This window comes from Manacus vitellinus, unplaced genomic scaffold (genome assembly GCF_001715985.3).
Source record: "Manacus vitellinus isolate BGI_N305 unplaced genomic scaffold, ASM171598v3 scaffold_16_pilon, whole genome shotgun sequence".
NCBI classification, from domain to species: Eukaryota; Metazoa; Chordata; class Aves; order Passeriformes; family Pipridae; genus Manacus; species Manacus vitellinus.
In genome coordinates this window covers 3,608,823-3,634,326 of record NW_021939189.1, presented here as the reverse complement: position 1 = coordinate 3,634,326, position 25,504 = coordinate 3,608,823, and the positions used below count along the sequence as shown (strand labels likewise).

The 25,504-nt window shown below is 44.3% G+C and overlaps 1 protein-coding gene across 1 annotated transcript in view; it reads right to left on the bottom strand.

The window, feature by feature from the left end:
* The window catches only part of ADAMTS17 (ADAM metallopeptidase with thrombospondin type 1 motif 17), a 151,300-nt gene that overhangs the window by 21,655 nt on the left and 104,141 nt on the right, over nucleotides 1-25,504 (bottom strand). Inside the window, exons 15-18 of the mRNA XM_008934441.2 lie at nucleotides 22,918-22,998; nucleotides 18,001-18,158; nucleotides 13,979-14,138; nucleotides 11,988-12,123 (exon numbers count right to left, since the gene is read on the bottom strand). Of these exons, the coding sequence (XP_008932689.2) occupies nucleotides 11,988-12,123; nucleotides 13,979-14,138; nucleotides 18,001-18,158; nucleotides 22,918-22,998 (535 nt within the window). The remainder of the gene's footprint in view (nucleotides 1-11,987; nucleotides 12,124-13,978; nucleotides 14,139-18,000; nucleotides 18,159-22,917; nucleotides 22,999-25,504) is intronic.

The window sequence follows — 25,504 nt, the reverse complement described above, 5'->3', positions numbered from 1 at the left end:
TACAGTGTGGCTGTGTTTTTCCCTCAGATGAAGACAGACTTGTCTGCAGACCATTCTACCCCACAAATATTCCTGCCTTTGGGAGGTACCTGGGCTGCATCTGCAAGCACAGCATCACTGCAGAGACCCTACTAACAAGCTGGGATGTGCTATGGCCAGGCACCTGGCCCTACAGGGCTTTCCCACATCCAAGACCAGAACCAGCTTCTCCAGCCCTACATTATATGACCTCAAAGCATAGAAATCCTCTACATCCTGGACCTTTAGAATGCAAAGACAGCTCCTGCCTCATTTCTCAGTCACTCTCTCAAAGGTCACTGATGAGATTTCACTTTTTGTAGTTGGGCTTTCCAGGATGTTTAATTGGAATCTCATCTGTTTGAAGTTCATGGCACGAAGGGCTTCGATCCTGGCCAGGTTCATTCACTCTGGCCAGGTGCATTCTCAATTGCATTTAACTGCCAAGGCTCAAGAAGTATTTAAAAAGACAAGACTCCCCCTAGAGAAAGGATCCCACAATGTGGTTTCCAAGCTGCTGTAGCTCACCAGGATGTGCCACAACCCAATCTGGATTGGGGTGGGGGTGTTTCCCTATGACCATCATTCCTCTGAGCTGTGGGATTCATTCACTTTGTGAGCACATCTCAGCTTCCATTTCCTTCCCCTTTGATCAAAGTGTGCTGGGAACAAATACATGGCCTTTTTTTGTTGTTGTTTGCTTTATTATGTCTTTAAAGGCTCTTTAGCAAAAACCCAGCCCAATGCTGTGAGGTATTTGAGTTCCTCCGAAGTAAGGAACATATTGATGCCATGAGGGAAAGGAGGCATCCTCACCCCTCCATCTTCCAGCTCCCACTGACTCCAGCAAGTGCTGAAAGCACCACTGTGGTTAGAGCTGAATAAAATGTCTAAGAAGAATCTGGATTAGGAGGGATGTAGGGAAGGACACTTTTTTCCTAAGGAGAAGCAGCATCCATCTTCACACTTCCTGCAATCTGTCAGTGAGGAACATGTTCTCTGTAATTACAGGCATTCCTGGATGAAGGGAAGGACTGGAGCAATAACCCTGAGGAAGGCCATCATGCCTTTCTCACCAGGCAATTGACCTTCTAGCCTGTTATTTAGGGCTGTCATCTAGATTAGTATCCTTACATCATGAATCTTTTACTTGTCACCCAGTCCTGGGCTGTCTGTTATGAAAAGTGGCCCAAATAAGACTTCTCAAAAACAAGCCTGCTCAGAAATACTATTTCATTCTGCTAAAGGCTCCTGTAGCCCAGGCAGAACAACATAAGTGCTCAACAACTTATTAACCACATTTCTTTTGAAGCTGTCATGTAACTTCTCTGAAACAAATCCAACAACTGTTTCCCATCCTCCCATTCCTGAATGGGAAAAAATCAGTTCAGCACAACTTGAAACATCTTCACCTGGTGCAAGTGTCATGAATTAATTTGCAAATGCCATGACTAATGACCTGGTGTGACAGCACTGATGACTGAGCTGACAGGGAAGGCAAGAAGCCATTTGGTTTGAGCAGGACCAGGCCACCTGTCTTTTGTGGAACAGGGCCCCACTCAAATGTTTCTGTGCTTTAAAGCAGTTGACTCACACATCTGTGAATTCCTGTTGGCTAAAACAGCTGGTAAGACACCAAACCTGTTTCTCCAGACTGCAGTTTTGGTGCATCTCTGTGGCTCAGCAATTGGCACCTCCCTTATGGAACAGGAAAATGTCAGCTGGAAAATCGAATACTTGGGCTGAAAGTCTGACAAAAATAGCCCTGAAGTGCAGAAATCAGTGTTCATGAGAATTAACAGCCAGGCCCCCTTGGTATCAGCTGGGCTCTGCCCTGTCAGAGGTCCATCTGGGTGAAGGAACCTCTCAGCAAAGGCAGGGAGGGGATGGAGTGACTGTGCTTTACGAGCAGAACGTGAGTCACAGAGCCAGGAACAGGTTCTGTCCAGGCTCCACTCAACTAATACTCACTTCAGCACTGTGCTCTCCCTGTGATCTACAGCCACTGGCAAAAGAAAAAGGGAAAGGGACTGGAAGCAAAGAAAGATAAAAATACATTCTTGGCAGAGGCTGTGTGTGAGCTTGCATTTAGGATGGGCAGCACACAGCATGCCAACTATTCCCAAGATGCTTTAAGAAGCAAGGTTATGGCTTTCTTCTCAGGAAGGAGAATTCCTTCTTTAGTTTTTTTGTTGCTCTTGTGGAGGGGAGAGATCACCTTGTTTTCTACCCTTTTTGGTGGTGTCTAGCTGGTGCCACTCCAGTACAAATACAACAGGGAGTAACTGGAAAACTGGCACAGAAAACCTAAATATTATCATCATCATTGCACAGCATGAGCTGAAACCCAGGGTATCAGTACAAAGATGTGTTTGTGCTAAAAACACTATCTCCAAGTTTTTTGTTGGAGTGGGCAGCTTCAGCTGCCCATCCACTTCATCTATCCCTGATCCCAGCCCAGTGCTCACAAATAAGGAGGGGCAATGCTGGAAGGGATCTCTGAAACCTCACAGCCCACTCTGTCCTGCCTGTGACAACTGCTGCTAACATGGAATTGAAACACTTAGAAAGTAATGGCTCTTTTGAAATGGTGGGTTTAGTTTCATATCCAGGAGACAAGTGACATGAAATGTCTGCATAGTAATAATATCAGTTAAGTAGGTTATTTTCAAAGGCACCAAGGGGAAGATCACTTTGACCACAAAACTCCATCCTCTCAGTGGAATCTCTGCCTGGCTCAATGGCTTGTAAAAATGATCTGGCAAACAAGTAAAGGTGAGTCCCACGTGCAGCCCTGGCAGTGCCCTGACCCCCCCACAGCTCCCCCAAAGTTTCCTTCACAGGCAGCTGAAAATATTTTTGGTGCCTGTAACACAGAGAATCACTCCAGTTATGTCTTCACAACATCATTCACAACTAAAGTGGAAAAACAAGGGATTTATGGATAAAGTGATTAAAGATGAAAATTTCTGCCAGTTTCATATTTAGTAAGGAATGTGCAGCAAGGTATCAGCAGAATTACTATCTGCAAGTAATATACACATGGGGAAGAAAAATGTGATGCACAAATAGTATCACGTGATGGTTCCTATTAAATTACATCACAGGCAGATTTTCTGTCATTACACCTTTTGAACACCCCTGATGTGTTTAGCAATGAGACTTACTTATAGGGTGGGTTTTTTTTTTAAAAAAGGGTAAGTATTCTTCTTATGACAATGTAAAAAATAACTCCAGTGTTCTAACTCCAAACCCCAAGCTGGCTCTGTATTATTAACTAAGCCAATTAACTGCTGTACACTAAGCCCTGTGTGTATCATACAGTGCTCTTGGCTTCCAGTTACACTTTAAGCCTGTAAATTGATCTTAGGGATTGCTTAACACCAGAGCTTGTCTCACTTTGGTCTTTCCCTCTCAGGTTATAACCTGCCCTCTGTGGGACCATGGGAGAGCTCCAGCTGGAGTCCCTGGAGAGCCCCTCATTTTGCCAACAAGCCCTGATTTACGTGACAAACACACTCATCTTGCTCACAGCCACAGGGATGGCTTTCTCTGTGGTATTATTTTTTGTAATCTTACCTCTGTAGAAGACTCAAGAGCTAAAAGAGCCTGCTGGTGGTCAGATCCAGGGAGACAGTGATGAGCTTTCAAGCACAGATTTTAACCCAGCCAGTGGCTGTCTTTCTAGCTAAAAAATGCCCAGAAGGGTGTGATTTTCAAAAGCCTCAAAAAGCTGGGATGGGCAGGACATGCAATCTGAGAGGGCTGTTCAAAATCTTCTGAGTCTTCCTCAACCTTTGACCTCCCAGTATCTCTTCTGAGGAATTGGGAGTTCTTCTTCTAATCTGCTTTGGCAACACTCATCTGGCAGGCCCCTGGAGCAAACTTGAAATATCTTTTGGAGGTTCAGTTCATCATTTGATCTTTCCATGGTCAGGATTAGTCATTAACCTTGAATTATCTACACTACCTACTTGCCTACGACTCCCACATTTTCTAGGAAAAAAAAATTGTCTACAGCACTATGTACAAAAACCCAGGGGAGATGAGTGTCTGCAAACGAGGGCTTGTGGCTGAAGATTTGGGGAAAAAATGCTGTGAAGATAAAATGGATCAAGGGAGTTCAATAAAAAGACATGGGGTCACCTTTTAGCAATTTACAGCTTCTTATAACACAGAATCATTTGAAATTCTACGGTAAATATTGCAGCCCACATTTCTGCCTTGAGCCCTTCAGAAGAACAGTGTCTGCAAATGGGTTCTTTTCCACTAACTAAACATCCAATATTCACACATTCCTCACTATCTACAGGGATTGTGTTACTTTTGTTCCCTTCCCAATGCTACAGTGAAATTGTTTCCCTGCTTTCACAGTAATAGCTCAGATGTGACCAAAGACATGTTTGCAATAACACTTTTTTTTCTGTTATTAAACCCAATTTTTTTGGACTAGTTGTAGTTAAGAGCCCGTTCTACCACAGAGTAAAGTATCAGATGAAATCTGCTACAAAACAAGACAGCTTATCTGAAAAAATACCTGTGACAGAACCTAATCTAAAACCCCATAATCTGAGGGTTTTATTTCTAATAGATTTTATTGAATAACTTTTGGTTTAATGTACATTGTTGCACTAATGTACAGGTGAGGGAGGATAACCCCATGTCCAGTTAGCATTGGTTGTCTTTAGCACCAGTTTGTGATGCCAAAATCATGCCAAAGGCATTGAAAAGTTGGTTTTCTGAGGCACCTGTGTGAAACTGTGACTCTACTGATGTCAGGCAGAACTCAGACTGACTTGCAGCAGGGCCAGGATTTCACATGGGATAATTTTAGCAAGGAGAATTGGAAAAGGTTCCTGAGAATCAGTCATGTGGAACTGACAGTCAGATACACTTTGCTTACATCTATCAAACTCAGCTCATACTCAAATATGTAGAAGCAAGAAAACTCTTCTTGCAAAAGGACTCATGATTTCCACAAAATACACACTGGATCAACCTGACCCCACACACTTCTCAAACTCTCCACCACCCCTCTGCTGTACTGGGGTCAAAATAATCAGGTGAATCTTGTTTTTTGGGAACAGGTTGGTGCCACACCCAGTCACTGAAGGTTTGTGTTTTTGTTGGTTGTTTTTTTTTTTTTTGGAAAAAAGTACAAGGAATCTAGTAGAATAATACAGCTGCTGATGTCGAAAGTAGGACTCCAAGACTAACATTCCTGTCTGATTGCCTTTATAAACAGTGCTCAGTAATTTTCCAGTACAGTAGTCATTCTGCTAACAGACTTGCCAACTTTCACTCACACAGGTTTCTTTTTCTCTTTAGTGGTTATCATTTTGACAGGTTTGTTTTTTAATTTCCCACCAATAAGATCAGCCACGGGGACAATGTTTTATAATTTACATGCACCTTGGGAAGTTCCTTCTTTTAAATGGGAGCCATTGTTTTCTCCCTCCTCCCCTCCCAAAATGAGCAGATCACTCAGTTTTGGAGGACTCAGTGGGGTTGGTGTGAGTAGGTGTCCTTTTTCCTGGCAGCTGCCTCACTACACTAAGGGACAGAACATCAGCACTCCCAGAGCCCTTCTCAATGAGTTACCCCTTCCCTCATCCATGGCTGGGGTAGCTTTGATGTGGTAACTGGTGTCCAGCTCCATTCCCTCCTTTTCAAGGAAAACAGTGCCTTTTCCTCAGCTCCCACCACAGGTTGCAAACTGTGAAGAGCATTACAGCAGGCAGCAGTAGGAGTGGATTTCACCATTCAACATTTTGCTAGATTATCCTGCTAATATTTTTTTTTTTTTGGTGGGTTAGAACTGCACTTGGCCTGAAGAGCCTCAAACCAAAACAGCACAGATCATTTAACATTTTAAAACAGGGCAATGGTCAACCATAAGGTTGCTGAGTCAAACACTGGTACTGGGGAAAACAGTGAAATAAGGCAGCCTGGGTGTTCACACCAAAGCTAAGGAACCTGTCTCATGACTCCATGTGAAAACTAATGCCAAACTAACTCCTCCTCTACCAAGTCATCTTGGATTATTTGATGTAAACACATTTAGCAGTAGGCAATAAACCCTCCTCATTCTACTCTCTGTTCCCCAGCCTTCTCTTAGTTCTCTTCCAGAATTGCTCCATGGAGCTGAGTTGCTGGGTTTGCTTGAAAACATCTTTTTGTCTTTCAGTGGCTAATTAAGCACTGACCTGGTACCTGCTGACCTGGAACAGGTGACTTTGTGTCCTCCCCGTGGATGGGGATCCCCATCACCTGTCACAGCAAGACACCAGCTACTCCCTCACAAAGGTGCCCAGCAGTGTCTCAGGCCTTTTGCTCTGCAGGATTTTGGCCTCTGCTCCTGCATCCCAGGCTGGTGTCCCCGAGGAGCAGCCACCAGAGCGCAGCATTCCTGGCTGGCTCGGCCGCCCCGGCCAGCACAGTCCTGGCAAATTCATTAAGCTCCTACTGATTCTAGAGATCCCACCTCCAGCTTTGGGAACTACTTCAAAATGAGCTCCTACGTGGTGCCTCCTTGGATCAGAGGGTGCTAACATTGCTATTTATGCCAGATTTCCAGGCTAAAATGATTTGAAACTCTCCCCATGGCTGTTCCTTCTTTTTCTTTTTTTTTTTTCATGAAACCAAATCCAACACACACCAAAGATGTTCCTCAGCACAAGGCACAGACAAGGTTTTGATCTCATGGCCATTGAACCTTATGGATGATAAACACTTGCACAGCTCCCAAAAGAGCCTGACAGCATTAATGAAAGAACAGACTCATTTGGAACCATTAAATGTCCAGCTCAGTCCCTTCAGTTCACACACAGCCAAAATGTTCCTTAAGTTTAGTGTAATTTCCACACAGCCCTGTGAGCAATTTGCTGATACTCCCAAAAAAGTCTTCCATCACACTGTTCCCCCCAAATTCTATTTGCAAGTCTTTCACCACACAAGCTAAATTCAAAACTGTTCTTCTCCCCATCTACCTGCAATGAGAACACACATAAAATGTGGTGCAAACAGACCAGAATGGGGAAGCCAGACTGATTTCTGTGTTTTGTATTGGGATTTCTGTATTCTTGGGCTGTTAAACAGCACTATTACAGGTACATGGTGGAGTCTGAAGGGAGAGGAGGACTCTCAGTCAGCAGGGTCATATGGACACACCCCATGAGCTTAAATCAGACCAGGAATCAAAGCAATGGGCACTATCACTCACCCCACACCGAGGCACCATTATTTGGGCAGTCCCCAGCCTTTTGGATGGGCTGCTGAGGTGCTGAGCCAGCTTGAGGGGCCTTGGCTGGCTCTTACCACTGGCTTCATTTTTCCCCCCTGGGCACCGTTGTGGTGCGTGAGCCCTTGGAGAGGATGGAGTTGGATTCCAGCCCATGGATGGAAAAGTGAAAGTGGAATAGAAGAAAGAAAGAAGGAAGTGATCCATGTAACCACAGCCCTGACCTCAGCAGCGTGCCAGCTTTTACAGAGGATTTGGAGGGCAACAATAATCAAGGACACGGTGCTAAAAGGATGCAGGATGGGCTTCCTTCAGGCAAAACTCACTGGCTGCATTTCTTTGACTAAAATAACTGGGTTTGCAGACAAAGGAAATGTGGTAGATTTAATCTGTTTGGTGAAGAAGTCCTTTTGCTGCATGGGAAATGTTTACTGGTGATATGCTGGGAAACATGGATATAATTGTGCAATTCATATGGCAGGTGAGAGCCGGGCTCTCACTCACCTGTAGTACTGCAAAGGAGTATCAGGTATGGAAGGAATTTAGATTAGTTACTAGTGGACTTCCTGAAAGCTCTGTCCTGCATTTGATCCAATTCAGTCTGTTCATTAATGACCCTGGCACAGAGAGAAGAAAAATGCTGAAAAATTAGGGAAAATGCTGACAATACAAAGTGTAGAAGCACTGTCAATACCTCAGAGGATTAGGATGTCATCCAGGAAGGTCTGAATAACCTTGAGTACTGCAATAACAAAGATAGGATGGAAATTAATAGCACAGAGTGCAAGGCTGTGTGCTTAGGGACTAATAACAGGCATTTCTGTGTTAAAGGAGGGTTCATATGCTGAAAAAAATGAGGAGGAAAACATCTCCAATGACTGTAAGCCACAAATATGATGCAGCCATGAAAAAAAGCAGTAAGAACTTAAAGTAATGGATTTAGCCCAGAAAAATGATGGAAGGAGGAGATACAATGGTTTGCTGTCTCATATGGCACTGAGCCCAAGGCAAAGAGTAAGGGAAGGAAAACACTGTATAAGCAAAGGAGCAGAGCTGATGCACAGAAAAAAGGCTGAAAAATGACAATGACTAATTAAGGCTGGAAATAAAAGATCCTGACCCACATGAACAGCAAGGTCACAGCAGAGCCTCCCAGTGAGGGAAAGGAGCAAAATCAGTTTATGGAAGGGAGTCTATAACATGCTGCTGGTGGAAGCAGAAAACTAACCCTTGGGCTCAGGAGGTATTTTCAAGTCCTAAGCAGTGAAACTAAGGGCTCAGGTCTCCTGTGGTTTTTCTGCAGATGCAGGCAGGGATTTCTGGTGTAGGTTGAGTCCCTGGATGGACTCAACCTCCATGAAAATGCATTGCAGCGAAGAGCACAAAAATCCCCAGCGTTCGCTCACAGGCCATTCCACTGCAAGTCCAACAGTTGGGAAATTTCATGTGGTTTTGGTTCTTTTCCTGCACTGGAGGGGAGCAGTGTCACATTCCCAGCCCCAACCATGCATGCTGAAGTTGTGTGGCCACTGGCCGACCTGTGTTTTCAGTAATAACAGCTGATGTGATCTGTGATTCCTGAGCCCGGTGCCAGCCCCAGCGCCGGGTTTGCCGCGTATTTGGGTTGGTGCTCAGAGCCCTGGAAGCAGCCCATACACACCACATGCAGGAATCCAGATTCCATCTGGTTACAGCAGGGTTTTGTAAAAAATACCTAAAGAGCTAGGCAGAGGATTAGAATAAAGAGGTGCTAATAGGGTGCAGTTGGGACAGGAAAGGAAGCTGTAAAGAATTTAATGGAAAAAGAGGGTCAAGGAACATAAAAAATAAAATAGGAAGAAAAAGAGGCACTTTTTTTTTAAAAGGTGAAAGAGTAACAATAATAAAGAATGAAAGATTCTTTTATTTTTGCCAGTTTCAACAAAACCCTTAAGAAAATTCTCTTCTGTGACGTTTAATTTCAAAACATGTCAGCGTATCCCCAACCAATTTTTAAATCCTGCTTTGTTTTTCTCAGATGCAGGGTTGCACTTGGAGAGTTCTGATCTTCTCCTAGGCCTCATGAAACTACTGTCCCCTGCCCCACATTATTTGGCTCTCTCAAGAGGTGGTTGAAGTTCAAAGGGATATATAATTTACAAAGCACTTGGGGATTGTGGTGGAAGAAAGACACTGTTATTAATAACGTACCCTTTTTTTCCTCCTGATCACTTTATATAATGTAACTATTTTTTTTATTTTTATTACAATCTCAACTGCAACAGCCTCTTCCTCCATTTAAACAACATGATCTCAGCCCATCCCAAAGAGTTTGTAATCTGGGTCATACATGGATTGAGGGAGGAAACAAAGGGACAGTGTGGGATAGTGAATTAAAGTCACACAGCACATCCAAAAGTGAAACAGAGACTGAGCGTCCCCCGACCCAGCCCTGTGCTGGCCATGAGACCCCTCTCTAGAGATAAACACTCTGTAAGGTGATTCTCTTAAATTTTGAGTGAAAGTGTAAATGTAGTTCAAAATGCACAAAACAGAGCAGGTTTACCAGAGAAAGGAGAGCATTGTTCCTTCTTCTGAACTCAGGTGAAGGGCTTAGGTCTGAGTGGAAACGGGAAAGGACCTTATTGTAACAAGATGCTACAATAATTTTACTTGAAACCCTAAAACAAATTCAGGGCTCATAAAAAAAGCATTGACATGGTGAAAGAGAATGGTTTCTTTAAGATGTTCTTGGTCAGAGAATATGCTAAGCATGCATTTCTAATGTCTGGGTGGGCAAACGCAAGTGGAAATTTAAATTCTACAGAGGCACAGAGAATGTGCTTCTGAAAATGTTTCCAGTTAAAAGCATGTTAAGTGTGAAAGTGTAGCCTACACGGAGGGAGGGAGGGAGTGTGGTCTATCAGATCATCAGCAAGGATTCTGTGGCCTTTCCGGGTACTGAGAGCATTTGGTGTCTGCTGTCACTGCTCTGGAAAAAAGGACCAACAAGAGGAACACTGTGCCAGAGCTGATTGTTCCTGGGGAGAACTCTGCTAAATTGTGGCTGTAAACTGCCTGGTAACCCCACACAGAAGAAGAGATACCTTGGAATAAGGACTGGACCTGAATCTCCAAAGGAGACTCTCCAAATCTGGTTATAGGAACAGAGTAATCCTTTCTCAGGAGGCTCTGTGTGATTTATCCTGACCTGGACAGGCAGCAATGCCATGGTGGAAGTGTGCAGCAAAGAGGAGACATCCAGGGGCTCATTCAGGGTCATGGAATCCCCCTGAGAAATAGCCCTGTGGGTCTTGGGGCTATAGCAGACCTGACAGCCAGGACCTCCCTTTGCTGCCCTCCTGACAGAGGCAGAAGCTGCCCATGTCTTCTAGAGCTTTTTAAGTTGCTTTTCTTCATCTCCACCACCTGGATGCCCTCCAGGTACCTGCTTGGCCTCCTCCAGCCTCCTCACAGTGACTTCATAAAAGGCCTAGGAGTATTTCATGGCAGGGTACAAACAAAAGCAGATGCTTTTTGTTTCTGTCTGAGAGTGACACGACAGAAATCCCAGCATTCCTGGATTCAGGAAACTTCCTCATGGAAATGCCAGTTGTTTCCTCGAAGCCACTGGGAGTTTGGCTCTCCTTACACACCTGGAAGCTCAGGGGGCATCTCATTTTACCTTTCAGTACCAAAAGCTGTGTGGCCACAATATTGTACAGCAGCAATAACAGGCAGAAACTGAAACCTGAACCAGCCTGGCCTTATTGATGGATGACCTGACACTGGAGTTCCCTGCTCCAGGGCACTTTAATCAGAGTGCAGGTCTAATTAGAAGGAAGTGTGCTGTTTGTCATTTTCCCCATTGTTTCTGCAAGGAGGATTAGCTTTGTAGGAGCATTTCCCTGGCTTGTCTGAATATAAAAGATGCAACAGCCAGCAGGTTTGTTTGAATATGATTTTTAAGGTATTTTTCAGCTTTATTCTAAACTGATTTTATGTTATAACTACTATGAAAATTGGAGAGTCTATAGTAGCCTACAATGCTAAAGATTACTGCAGAGCAAGAGTGAACTTTTTTGTTAGCAAACAAACTGAACAAATTAATGTACCTTCCTGTGTTTCCTCATTTTGGCCAGAAAAGTCTTTTTTTTTACACAGTGCAGATCAAAATTAATTCAGCTAAAACTGCTTGCCAAATCAGAAAGAGAGCTTTTTATTGCTTTTAAGACTTATTACTATTAGATCTCTAATTACTCCTACTGAGGAGAAAAGCACTCTTACTGAGGAAGGCATCTAAAATGTGTTTCATCATAATTTCTTGAGTCCTTTTTTTTTTTTTTTTGGTAGCACTGTTTGACAGTTAATTATACCCTATTCTGTGCTGATTCAGGAAAGGAAAAGGTTAGATATGCAGTCACTGGACTCTTGTCTAACTTTACACTGCAAGTTGCTCTGTCTCCCAGGAGGCAGCCAAGGGGAAAAGAAAACCATCCCCAAACAATGCATGGAGGCAGCTTGCATGGAATCTGGCCTTGCTGGCCACAGATTAAATGGGCTTTGTCTGAGGTAATGAAAATCTGACCTGCCCAACAAAAGGAAATGAATATTACAGCTGCTTACTGTGGCTAACAATGTGTCCCAATGCTTTCAGACATTTTCACTGTGTTCACCAGATGGAGGCTTTGGAAATGGGTGATTTCTGAAGGGAAGGGATATTGGTTTGCAGTGGTTTTTAGCTCCTTACCGTGACTGGCAGGGGTGTGTGTTACATTTCCTGACCTGGGGCTCGGGGCGTGTCACTCGCTGGCAGTCACTGTCATTCACCAGTGTCATGGTCTTGTTAATAATTCGGGTACAGGACACAATGGTTTTCCTTTCACCTACGAGTCAAACAAAAAAGAACTCTGAACAAAACCCTGTCAACTCCTTAACCAAAACTCAGCAGCTTGGAGCTCCCTGTTCCCTCTACAAGACTGTGCCCTGCAAGCAATTTTATTCTCCACTTCTGCCTTACCGTTGTACTCTTTTTCCACCCTCCCAGAAAAGCTACAAATCTTTAGCCAATAATTCTGCAATTGACTCCTTCACAGGGACAGCAGGTTGGGCTTTCTCTTTCTAGTGTTTAACGTGGAAAACATCTTGAAAACAATTTGCTTTCATTTCTTGTTCCTCCCCCACAGGTAGCTGTGCCCTGTAATCACCTCAGACAGATGTGCTGATAACCACAGGACAGCTGCCTCTTGCTGCTTCCAGGCAGGAACAGTCGGGTTGAAAAGGAGTGATGGAAGTTCAAGAGAGATTAACTGGGGTCGGTTTTGTTTCACAAAGAGCTGAAATTAAACCTCCAAAGTAAGAAAATCTCATCTTTTGGTCCTCCAGATATACTGCTTTAAAAGCCCTGCTAGTAGGATACATCTCAGCATTTCTCACATAAACTCACATCAGGAGTGTCTTTCCCCAGGACACTGCAGTGTGGCCCTCAGGGCTCTGCCTTCCCCTGTGTGACCCCAGGAAAGCTGGGCCACAGGGCAGCATGACAATGACCACAGGTGACAAGGAAAATGCCACCCCTCCACAGTGTGACTTTGCCTCACTGCTAATTATTTTGGCTCCTCAGAGCCTCTTTCTAACCCTGAGCCTGCATCAAATGGAGTTTATTCATTCATGACCTGCAGCAGATAATAAAAAATAACTCAAATTCTGTAAATAAAAATTTTGTAAAAGTCTGTTTGGAAGGGAAGAAGAGAAAAGGCCCTTCCCAGCTTGGATAAGGAGTAACAGCATCTGGCAACCAAAATAAAAGATCAACTGTCAAGCTACCACTGGTAGGAGCCATGGTTGGCAGACACTGATTTTATTCAAATACATAGCAAGCTTGCAACAAAAAATAAAGCCACAAACAAATCTCCTACTCATTCATGTGAGGATTTAATGACTCAGAAATTATTATTTTAATGCATGAGTAAAAGTAAGTGTCTATTTTAAGATGAGTTCTATTTACAGAAAAAAATAAATCCATGGTTTCAGTGCACTGAGGGCAGTGAGCCTGCAAATGTGAAGATGAGCCCTCTTTCCTTCTGTCACATCATATCATAAATAACTGGGACTGCTGGTGAAGAAAAACCGGCCAGAATGCATGGAAATGATCTGTTTTCCTCAGGGAGCAACCTACTCCTTCCAGCACTGAAAATTCAATGGACAGTGGCTGACAAACCAGTCTCTGGTTTCACAGCATCAACTCCCCTCAGGGTTTCAGCAGATCTGTCTCAGCACATCGGAGGGATCCTGTGAAATCTGAGCTCTGCCGTGTGCTCCTGGACTCCCAGCACGTCCACCCTGGGACTGTCACAGCAGCACTGCCCCTGCTCCATCCCTGGGCAAGGAGGTGTCTCCTGGTGAACGTGCCTGAACACCTGGGAAGACTCTGCTCCAAGAACGTGAGGGGGGTTTGAAATATGGGGCTGCAGCAGAGCCCTGAGCCACCTGAGGAGCACAAATCCAGGTGTGGCTCCAGCCTATGGTGAGGAGCTGACAGAGCAAGTCCCTGCCAAAATCCCGGGTGAAAATTAACTGTAGGGGATGGGATGAGAGCTGGGAGAGCTGGTGAGAACGAGCTCTCATTTGAGTTCATTATGACAACATCCATTCCCATGGCCAGTTTCCATCCCCCTCTCTGATGCCTGGTGTCTGCAAACCCCGTACAGCGAGTCCCACCAAGCTTCCCAAGATCCCTACCTCCTCCACACTGCACACTGCATCCTTCCCATCCACTGTGTGTCCAGATGTACAAGGAATCCTGTTGCTTTTCTGGCTCACTCCTGTTTTCAGCAGTATAGTTTACAGGAATGGTGTATTCATAATGAATCCCATAATTCTGGTCATGAAATAACAGCACCTGGTTCGGCAGGAAAAGAAAGGCAGTTACAACACACTGTACTGGGAAAGCCAACAGACTGTGGAGACAGTAATGCTGGAAATGCTGGCTCAGGCCAAGGTTTCTAAAACATAAAACATAAAATATACCTTGTGAAAGGCAACCAAATCTTTACCTAGAAACCTGAAATTACAGTGGCATTGGTAAAACAGGGCACTGCGGGAGCAACAACTGCTTATGATTTGTGAATATTTAAAACAGCCATGGAGATGTCTAAACCTGAAATTCAGGGCAGAACTTTAAGCCTTATGTGCAATCAACAGGCCACTGACTACCCAAAGAGAAGCAGTAAGACAACAGAAAGCATTAAATCAACACTTTTCATACAGCAACTATTTTAATGAGCATCTATAGAGTTAACACATCTGAAAGGTCAAGGTGATCCTTCTCAGAGCAAAAATAGCTAATGCAAAAAAAGTCACAGATCTCCTGGGAAATGTGGCACTCACAGTGAGTGTGACTATTGCTGCTGACAAGCTGTGGCAGCAGGATTTTATTGCCTCAGAGGCCTGAGGAAGACGAGGAAGAGCCCTATCATAGAGCTGCTGGCAGCACGTATTTTCATAGCCTGCGTATTGCCAGAGGAAGGTGAAACCTGCTTCCAGCAGCAGGCTATTTCCCATGGAGTCACATGTGATGTCTCCAGTGTTATTACTCTAAAATTCACTATTAACAGAGGAAGAGAGAAAAATTTTTTCACCACAGTCAGATGAGATTTCTGGTCCTGTTTTGATTTACATGTTGGGCTTTGTTTGGATCTCACTTTCACTGGTTTGAGTCAGAAGTGACTAGAAAATATCCAGTGGAATGTGAGGTCCATGGAATCTGAGTTACCACACTATTAACAAATGCCACAGAAGTACTACTGTAATGCTGATGCTGTGGCTTTAGACTTACTCACACTTATTATCCCATAATTTCAGCAGCAGCATTAGACAGGTGAATTGTGCTGGCTTTTGACACCCACTGAAATGGAAGCAATGCCTTACCCAACAAGATATTTTAAGCAGGGCTCTCATAAGTGAAGCAAGCAGCTGCCCAATTAAAAAAGACAAATTTGCAAATGCTATTTTGTCCCAACAGTAATTGTTTCCCCTTCAGATTTGCACAAATCATTCCTGCTTAACCAATAATCTCACTAAAGCTGTCAGGTGCTTGTTTAACCACATAAATCACTATGTGATGATGTGGCAGCCTGTGCATGAGCACTGGGGGTGCACTACAAACTCAGCACCCATGAGCTGCTCTGCACCCTGGGCAGAAAAGCCTCTTCCAGAGGATGTGGGGAACAAAGATATGCTTTTGCTTCAGCTACAGAGGGAGCCTTACTACCAGGACTGAATACTAGTGCTCATCATTACAATTTCAAAGATAAACGTTGGTTTTTTAAACACAATTCAAACACCAGGCAGAGGCAGAGAGCTCCAGTCCTGCTCTGGCTTTCCTGAAGTGCACGAGATATAAACAGCTTGTTCTACAGAATTGATCCTTCAGCCTTGTCTAGAGATTCCTTCTGCTCTGGGAGTGTTTGTTGTGAGAGCAGGACTAGCACAGGCCTAGTTACACAAACATTAATTTCTCCAAGAAATCCACTTACAGCAATGCACTTGAAGAAATGCCTCAAGTATTAAAAACCAGCTCCTAAAAAGAAATCCTTATTATCTCAATATGAGTGCAAGACTAGTGAATCTAAAGGCCCATATGAAACCAATTTCATGCAATTTCGTAGCCATGTATAATTGGGGGGTGTGTGTACGTGTGGATAATTGGTTTCAAATGCAGGTCACAACACACTGACTGAAGCTTCTGGCTCCTTCTCAGCCCAGTGTATTCCACCACTGTTTGAACAACAGTTTTCTATTTAGGGGGAACTGGTAACCATCCTGCCTTTCTTGTGTTGAAAGAATGAAACCCACTACCCCGTATCAAGGAAAAGATTAGTATCTGATTTGAAGCAAAGGCTTCATCTGTGCTTTGTTTACCACTGGCAGGGATTTTAAGCCACATGTTTTTTAGTGGTCTGGTAATTTTTACTTTCCTCATTTTTAATCATTTCTGTGAGGGAAGGTGAAGAAGGAACATTTCCTCTGCTTATGTTTGCTGAAAGTGCCAGTCTGTACCTGGAAAGGTTCTCCTGGAGAACCTCATAATCACTAGTTTCTTATGTTAGCTACTTACTCCTTAACAAAGGGGAACTGAGTATTTCTTTAAAACCAACACTATACTGATGCTGAGGTTCACAAAATGCTGATAACCAGATTTTACTGCACCAGACCTCAACCAAGTCATGCCCCAGGAGGTTCCAAGAGCTGCCAAAGGAACCCTGCACAGCATGTTCACAAACGGTACCTGTGCAACTCCTTTTTCTCACAGGGGGTTAGGAAGACCTTGGCAGTACAAGATACTTTGTCAGAGTCCTGGTTTCAGGAGGGAAGACTTGTGTTAAGGCCAAAGTCAAGCAGAAGCTGATGTTTCTGGTGCTGAAGAAGGTGCCTGTACACACCTCCTTTGTGTGGGCAGACTCTGAACTACGTGGTCGAGTCAGGAAAGTGCTGGTGTGCCCAAACCTGCCCCCTGATCATTCCAGTTCTTGGAATCCAGCTTTACACTGGTCTGTGAACCTGGTAAACTCACTCATCTGAGAAAGTAAAGACAAAACACCCCATGTTCCTATGCAGCATATTTTGACACACAGAAAGTACTGACAAAGTGGTGTACAACTATTATTTTTTTTGTGTGTGTGAAAAGCATCTTTGGAGCTTTTCAAACTGGGTCAGGAAATGTTGCACAACGAACACCAGCAAGCCAAAAAAATCAGGTGAGGAAAGGGAGAAAGCGATTTTTAGCAGTGCTTACAGATGGCCTTCAGTGAATAAACGTGGCAAAAAGTCACAAGGAAAAGAAACAGCACAGAGAAAAATGCAAGTGGATAAAAAAGTAACAGGAAACAATGAACACATTAAAATATTCCATGTTTCTAAGTAAACCTTGCTATAGAAACTGCAAAGCTTTTTGCAGACTTTCAACTAGGAACACAGATAAGAGACAGGCATCATCATTATAGCTGTCTTATAGATGACAACATTAAGGTTACACCACTGTTAAGGGCCTGGCCCATGGGTCACCCCATCACCCACAGTGACAGCTCTGGGACTACAGTCCTGCTCTTCTCACCCCTGTGGACTTCTCACTCCTGTTCTCATACAGCAGCCATGAGGGTGTTTATAAAATGACAGCGTTAACAGAAGGACTATGTTGAACATTAGGGAAAACTTTCAAAAAACACCTTAAATTACATACAACTGAAAAAACAATATAAAGAAAACAAGGAACATTTCTGTGTGTAATTAAGTCACTGCTTAGATTCGAATTCACATGTATCATCTGCACATGCTAAATATGCATCTCTTCTGTTAGAGAACAGTGTATTAAAACACAGAATATATTCTGGCATAAGACGAGAAGGTATTTCAGCAACTATCCTTTTATGTGTGTGATCAGGCATGTCCATGAAATAAAAAAGGTCTCTGGGAACCTACATCCTCTGGAATGGATGTGTCACATAGTGTGACACACTACAGGGGTATCCTGCACTGGACATGAGTTTACTGGGGCACTGAATGTTCTCCCAGGACAGAGCATCACTTATTTTGAAGTAGGGAGCTGGGATTCTCCAGCCTTTGCAACAAAAAAGAGGGGCACTACAGCATACCTTGAAAACACTGTGGTGAGGGAGCAAACAATCAAAATTTAACTTTCAGCAAGGACATAAACCCTTTACGTTGCATCATTTAAGAAACACAAACAAAGGATATAAAGTTACCATCAAGTGCAGTGGTATTTTAGTTGGTCCTTTGGCAGAGATTTTCTCCCACAGACCCCTCCGCACGTACCGGACAGTAGTGCCTGCGATCTGAAACTCACCGGGAAGCTCAATTTTCCAGTCGCTGTTAATGGATCTCTTACTGGAATCTTTTAGAGCTGGAATGAACCAAACACCACGGAATGAAAGGCAAGCAAATTTGTAATTGCAGCACAGGCTATTGAGTCTTTGTCTGAGGCTACCTGGAGCACAGGATGCAGTAACTGCGTAACAGATCTGAGTTTAAATTAAAACAAAATACACTTTTAGGTGACTCAGTGTGTCTAACTTGGATATATTCTGTATTTCGGTTGATGAAGGTGTTTCAAGCATTAACACAGAATTCACAGATCACTTATCTCTAAACTCTCCTTCCAAATGCAACAAGACAACTCTGCAATTTAGTTCCCAAGCAGATTTTTTTTTTTAGTTTTTTTTTTAGTTTTTTGAGACCATATTTTCCTAAACTTTCCTTGAGAAAAAGATCAGTCAAATCTCCGTGCTGATACAAGATTTGCAAGTGCAAAATACAGTGATCCTGAGTTTGTGTGTGCTCCATAATTCAAACAGTGAACATGTGAACATTTAACTGTCACAGATGTAAAGAAAAGCCAGGTTACAAAGCAGAGGCTGGTCAGTGGACAGAAGGTGAACTTGGCCACCCCCTTTTCAGAGTCCATGAGCTGGAAACACATGCACAAGGTCAGGTGCTGTGGGATCACATCCATCCTGCCAGGCACTGCCTCTATGCATCAGTAAGGCCAACATGGAAAGCTCTACTGCTGAAGGAAAACGAGTATTGAGAAGAAAAGATACTTGGAGTATCTTTAGGAGCATGTCCTTTCTTCCAGCATAGCTATTGCATCAGGATCACTGATATCCTTCAAGCACTCAAAGACAACTCCAGCCACAAGGACATCCCATTGCTGCTGACTCATCAGTGCAAGCTGATTTAGGGATTGATGTGTTTTCTCCATTGGAACGGAAGCACAGTTATCCAGAGGGGCTGTGATGCACTGAGGGAAGAGAAAATTGGCAGCTCCTGTTCCAGCAGAAAGTGCCAGGCCCCTTTGTGGAGATCCATGACCGTGCTCAAATGTGCCCTGACAGCAGACAGACAGAATATCCCCTGTGTTACTGGGCTTCCCTAGTTCAAGGTTCACTGTGTCCTTTGGCTAAGCCTTTAACAAGGTGTTTTTTTAACCTCCAGCATTTCATGCCCATTTTATTCTCTTCCAGCCCAGAACACAACCTTGGCCCTCACTTAACTGAGTGTGATGCAAGGAGGTAAGAGGAGCTGTTTAAAGCCTTTGGAAGCCAACAGGGAATCTGCCACTGTCATCTCTTTGGATCAAGCCTCCACAGCCAGCAAACCCTCCTAGGTGTGCTGAGCATATACATATCATTTGTAGTGTCTGAGCTCTGGGGGAGTCTGGAGCAAGTGAAGGTCACAATGTTCTCTGCATCTGCATGTGCCGTTTTGAGGACCTGTACCCTGGGGAGCTACTGGAAAAAGGTGGAATACCTTTGTGTCCTGCTGCACACAAGCTTCCTGACAGCTCTCATGGTCCCATGAGAGGCTCCAAAATCAGGGTGAAGGGAAACTGCAGGTGTGGCTTCCCCAGGAGAAGTGGGATGTATGTGGGAGAAGGTTTTTTTCTGAGGAACGTTCTCTTTGGCACACAGCCTGGGGGTATGATGGTGTCCTGGTATTTGCATGCTACAGCAATAGAACTCTGTCTGCACCTCACTTCTCCTCCTGCTTTGTTCCTCCATCTACAAAGTACCTTCTGCAAGCTTCAGACAAAATTCTGAAGCAGGATTGCTTCCCTCTGCCAAAGCCTAGTGGCTTCCAGGCAGATCAAAGCGGCCATCAGGCCGCCCTGAGGAGCTGTGGACACGACTAATCAAAGCTGGGGATGAGATAAAGTTATTTCCATGGCTGACTAGCAAAGATATCCCAGCACATGCTCAAAATTGAATGACTAAAACCATGCTTTGGTTCCAGCTCCCCATCAAAGGAAGACAGATTCCTGATGAAAACCGAAACGTTTAATCTTCGAGAACCTCTTTTCTGGGTAAGGTTTGATTTTGATTGCTGCAGGCACCGCTCCCTCACTCACTGAGGAGATGGAGAAACAGACCTGTTCCCAAATTGAGGACTGCAGGAATTCTACTGGAGGCTCAGCAGAGCATCTGGGCCAAAGTGTTTTCAACACTGTTTGCCTTCATTGTACCAAGTGCCCCATCAGTAGAGATAATGTTGCAGCTGTAAAACCTCCATGTACCTTAAGACACAGAGAACTTCCTTTTTCTCCAGTGGCTTTTGTCACACACAACTATTGCCTGGCTCTGCCCAGCCCCAGAGGTGACAGAACTAAACTCAAAGCTGTGCAGTAGAAGAGCAGAAGGAATAGGAACCCCAGCAACAACCTGTAACTTCTGTTTTTCTTGTTGGCCGGAAGACAGGAACTGACCCATCTATTTCTAAAGCTGGCATCCAGTCAGATCTTTATATCCACCTTGGGTCTCTCCAGCTTGCTTCCCAGCCTGTGGACACAAACTGCCCAGGCATTTCCTGTTCAAGGTGGTTTTTCAGTGTTGCAGCCAGCCAAGGCAGCCAGCGTGGGTTGCCTGGAGGTGGAGGGAAATTCTTCAGGCACTGCTCCCAGCACATGGAATAATGATTCCAAATTATGCTGGGCTCCTTTCCAAAGTGCTGTACCCGGTTCTGAGTAGAAATAGGACCTGATTGGACTCAGCTTCATCAGTGTTATTGAAATAGAAAATTCTTCCATACACAGACCTGTATTCAAGAGACTTATCAGAGTGATGGGATTTTGTTTTCTTGGTCATCTTTATTGTCCTACTGGAACCCCATTACTGCTATTCTTCACCTTAGTTTAGCAAGACAATGGGTATCTTCTCTTTGTGTCCAGTGTCCCTTGAAAGAGAAAACCCTGGAAAGCTTAGAGAGGTTCTCCTGGCTCCTGACCACGAACCAAAGAGCTAAAAGCACTCAGAAGCTTTAAAATAGCCAGATTTTTATCTGTCTTTATGTGATGCACACAGGGCCAAGTCCTGCTCTCAAATATACACAATCCTAATCTTCACCACCCAGTGGGGAAACATCTGCTTTAGTCAAGGTTACGTTGTCCCAGTGAAGGGCAGTCACTGCACGTAAGACTTTGAACTCCACTATCTGCCAAAGCCCAAACCCCGGACAAATACCCTGTGCAAACCCCACCAAGACAAACAAAAAGGTTGGTTTCCAGAAGGCAGAGCATTTGCAAAACCCAAGGAAACACTGGCTCTCATTGTTCCACCAAGCTTTGCTATGTCAAACATGTTACGCGTAGGCGTAATCCCCTCCCAGCAGCCTGGCTACAGCACTGGTGGAAATACCAGAGGAGTGGTACGTGGCACAAATGGCAATGGTTTGGACCCAGGGGCAGCTCAGTGACATGATTTGCCCTCTTTTTCCCCCCTGAATCTGGAGTGAAAGACAGGGAACAAAAGCATCTTTGCCAGTGATATCACCAAGTTTGGAAGCATCTCAAGATGGAAAGCCAATGGCAGTAGACCTGAAATCCTAAGATACAGTCACTATGTAAATGTTTTCAGTGTCATCCTATATCCCAGTGATGGACAGTAACATCTCCTTTTGGCTGTGAGGATGGAGCATTATAAGCAAGAGTTGTGGAAATCAGAACCCAAGGGTCCTAGGTTGAGTTTTGCTACTGAATCCCCTTCAGAGAGTGACAAGCTTCGTAATCCTCTCAGAGTTCCTACCACAGACTTGAGATATCTCTGGAAGCAACTCCATGGCCATGGAGCTCTGAGTGTGCAAAGGACACTTCAATGTGCTGGGTGTTTTTCTGGATCTTGGCCAATTTTCCTTGAGCTTCCTGCTCTGCCACAGGCTCCCAGTGTGAATTTGGGGCCGTGGGGCATCAGCATTTCTGTGACTTGGTCTCCCTAGAAGTAGATGGGAGATAAAGCCCTTCATCTATTGCACAGTAATGACACAAAAAAGGAACATCCCAAACATTGGAGAGAAGAGGCAGAAGACCAGATGTTCAGTGTAGCTGACTGGATGCATTTTACAAATGCCTTTCTAATCTTTAATCTAAGAAATTAGTAACTGAACAACAAATTTGTTGACAGACTGCCCTACAACAACCTCACATGCAAATCTCAGCCTCACAGCCATGTCTAATCCTTTGTTTCCAATAGGAAAAGGAGGAGAGGAAGCCTGCTCCCCTCAAAAGGAATGCAGAAGTAGAAATGAGAAGAGGATTAAACAAATTGTTTGGCCTGAGAAAACAGAGCTAAGTGGAGAAGAGTCAGCCCATCTGCTGATCTGCAGGATCAGGTTTTGGGTACAGCATCAAGTGAACAACTGCTGCTGCAGGAAATGGCACAGGTAACCTCATGGTCACTTTATTGAGGGATATCATCTGCCCTGTCCTGCCTCTGCTTCAGCCTGAGCTGGGTGCCTTCCTATCTGTGTCTCTGCCATTTCTTTCTCCAAACACACTGTTCTCTTCCCTGCTCCCTCCCAAAGTGCTGTGTGCTCCTGGCAGCTGTGTCCAACCCACTGCCAAGTTCTGTTCAGGAACTCTTCTGTCTATATATAAAAGTATTCTCTGGCCCTTTCAGGTTGCACAGGGCCTGTAAGTGTCACAAACTATCACATCAAGCAAACATCATGAAACCAAGCCACAAAAGCAGAGACTGCAACAAGAATGAAATCAACAGATGCTTCCCTGGCAGCAACAAACCTATCTTCTTACAGGGCAGTTAGAGAAGGGTCATTTTAACAGAAAACAGAGCTGAGTTTGAATCTAAACATTCTTTTTTCTTTTGTCTTTTTACCCAGAAAACTGTGAGCAGGTTTATCCTCAACCACTCTGATGCGCCGGGCACCCGCAGGGATCACGGCAGCTTCGATGTAACCTGTGGCAACAGAGGAGAGAGGAGTGAGAGCAGGGCAGAGGCAGCAGCCATTCCATATCTCCCCGTGGAAAACTCAACTCCAGGCTGGGGACTGAGTGAGAAACGTTGCAAATGGGATCCCTGAGCTGGCAGCCAAGTTTCAGTGCCATGACATGCATGGTCCTGACTCACAATTCAGCCCGAGAAGAGGGAGAGAAACCCACGAGTGCTGCTCAGTTGTGACTCCAGGCTTGTGTTGGGCCTGATTTGATCTGCACCCTCTGAATCACCCTGGTTTTCCTGCAGGGATGCACAAGGACACTGTGAAGTGTCACTGTCAGGAGCAACACTACACAGAACAGACCTTTGAAATGAAGTTTCCAACAGATGCTCCTGTTTTCTCCTCAAAAAAACCCCCAACCCTAGTCAAGGTTGTGGTCAGTGTCAGGAAGGACTCACTTCCACAAAACATTTTCATGACACTAAAACTAAACAGTGAGAATTAGTGGAACACATGGGGGGAAAATTGTTATCACATTTCAGCCTCATATAAAAATTCTGGAGGATACAATGGCAATGGTCTCCTTGGTATCAGGCTGCTGAATGGAATTCAACAGCTTAAATTTAATGCAACAACAGAGCTGAAGGTTTCCAAGGCCTGACCACTGCTCACCTCTAAACAATTTTTCTAACAGCAACTCTGACTAACAGAATAACTGTAAGAATAATTAGGAGCTACAAGGAAATGTAGCCTATTTTCCCATGCTAAAAGACATGTGGAGTTACAGGCTTGTTCCATGGGGTGGAAGTGGTGCCTTTAAACTACAAAGCAGAGGAACACAGAGCCCATTTCAAAGGTCTGGGAGCCAGGCAGAGTTTTTCCATTGGCTTCATTGGATTTTGAATCAGTCCTCTGTAAATGACACTAATCTCATCACAACCATGACTTGATTCCTTCTAATTGGCCACCCAGTTTACTTTGCAGTGTATCACTTGGCACCTTTTGGGGGTTATTGCTGTCCCCTTTCTTTTAGATGTTAAGCAGCTTATTCTGTATGTTCTGCTTTAAAGGGCTCTGTGAAACTGTTCTGTGTCAGTGATGCCTTTATGGGAATTGTGGGAAGTTCAGAGCCATGGGTTAGAGAAATGCTGGCATGAAGAGCAGTGACTCCTCTACATTCAGCAGTGTTTGGGGAGCTATTTTAGGGATGTAAGTGCAGCTGAAGGGCTGTGCTGATACAGGGGGGTCTCAAAGGATGGTGACAGCCTTATGCATGTCAGGAGTAAGTGATTCTCTTACCATTGTGACATGGAGTGAGACAGATGAGGATTTCGGGTCTCAGGCTGTGGATTCACTTCCTGAATATTCACTTCATGAATAAGGCTTGAGCTCTTGGGTTTTATCAGGTGCATTGGGCAGATGACTTGGGAAAGACACACTCCCTCTTGTTGTATCTGAATGACACTTTCATCTCACCCTTCAGCTCAGTTCTCTTTGCACTTGTTCCTCCTTACTTACTTCTCCCTTGACTCAGGATATCTCAGGAACAGCCAGCCATCCCTTGCAGGAAAACCAGAGAGAGGGGCAGCAGAGCTGCAAACCTTGTCTGTGCACAGAAGCCAGAGCAGTGGCTCTCCCAGCTGCTGTTACACACTGGGATTCACCAGGAAAAATCATTACTTCCAGGGTCAATTTTTTAAAGGCAATACCGAAATCTGTTATGAAATCAAAGCAAACAGATGTTGGGTTTTATTCTAGACATTGCCAGGAGTTGGTTTTTCAACAGCTGAGATACCAAGTTACAGTGAAACCTGAGTGTTTCAGATATCAAACATCCCCACTGCACCCCATGCACCTGCATAAAAACCCACCCAACCACCACCACCAGACATGAGCACCCAGCAAAGGTGTGACCAGGGACAGTCTATCAAAGGGGAGCAGCCCCTGAGACACATCTGAACACCCCTCTTAGCAAACCAGTTTGGAACATGCCCAAGTTTCAGGTAATTTAATGTACCTACTGGGGGACTATTTATTTACTTATTTATTTTTTAAGCCACATGCCAGATACAAACGCCCAGAGCTAAATCATAAAGGGGTTGGAGACAAAGTTACTGTGAATTTAGTGGAAGCCAGTCACTAACTTAGTGAACTTTGGATCCATCCCCTGACCCAGCAGCAGCCAGGAGTGTGTCACACTGCAGAGGTGAGTGAGCAGTGGAGCTGTGCTGCAGGCTCAGCTCGAGCCATAAATACACTCTCATTTCATCACTGTGCCATGAGAGAAACACCACGTGGAAAAGTTGATTTTCATGTTACTTTTTACAATAGTAAAGAGTGAAGTGTGTGCTATTAATAGTGTATTAGTTCTGGGGACTGTTTAGTTTGGTCTTATACCAGATTTTTCTCCTCATGTAATTTCTAATCCTGATTGATGGCTTTGGGGGGTTGTATTCACAGCTCCTGAACAAGAAGAAGCATATTGTGTTAACTCACTGAGACCACGTGGCACAAACCTGCCTGCTG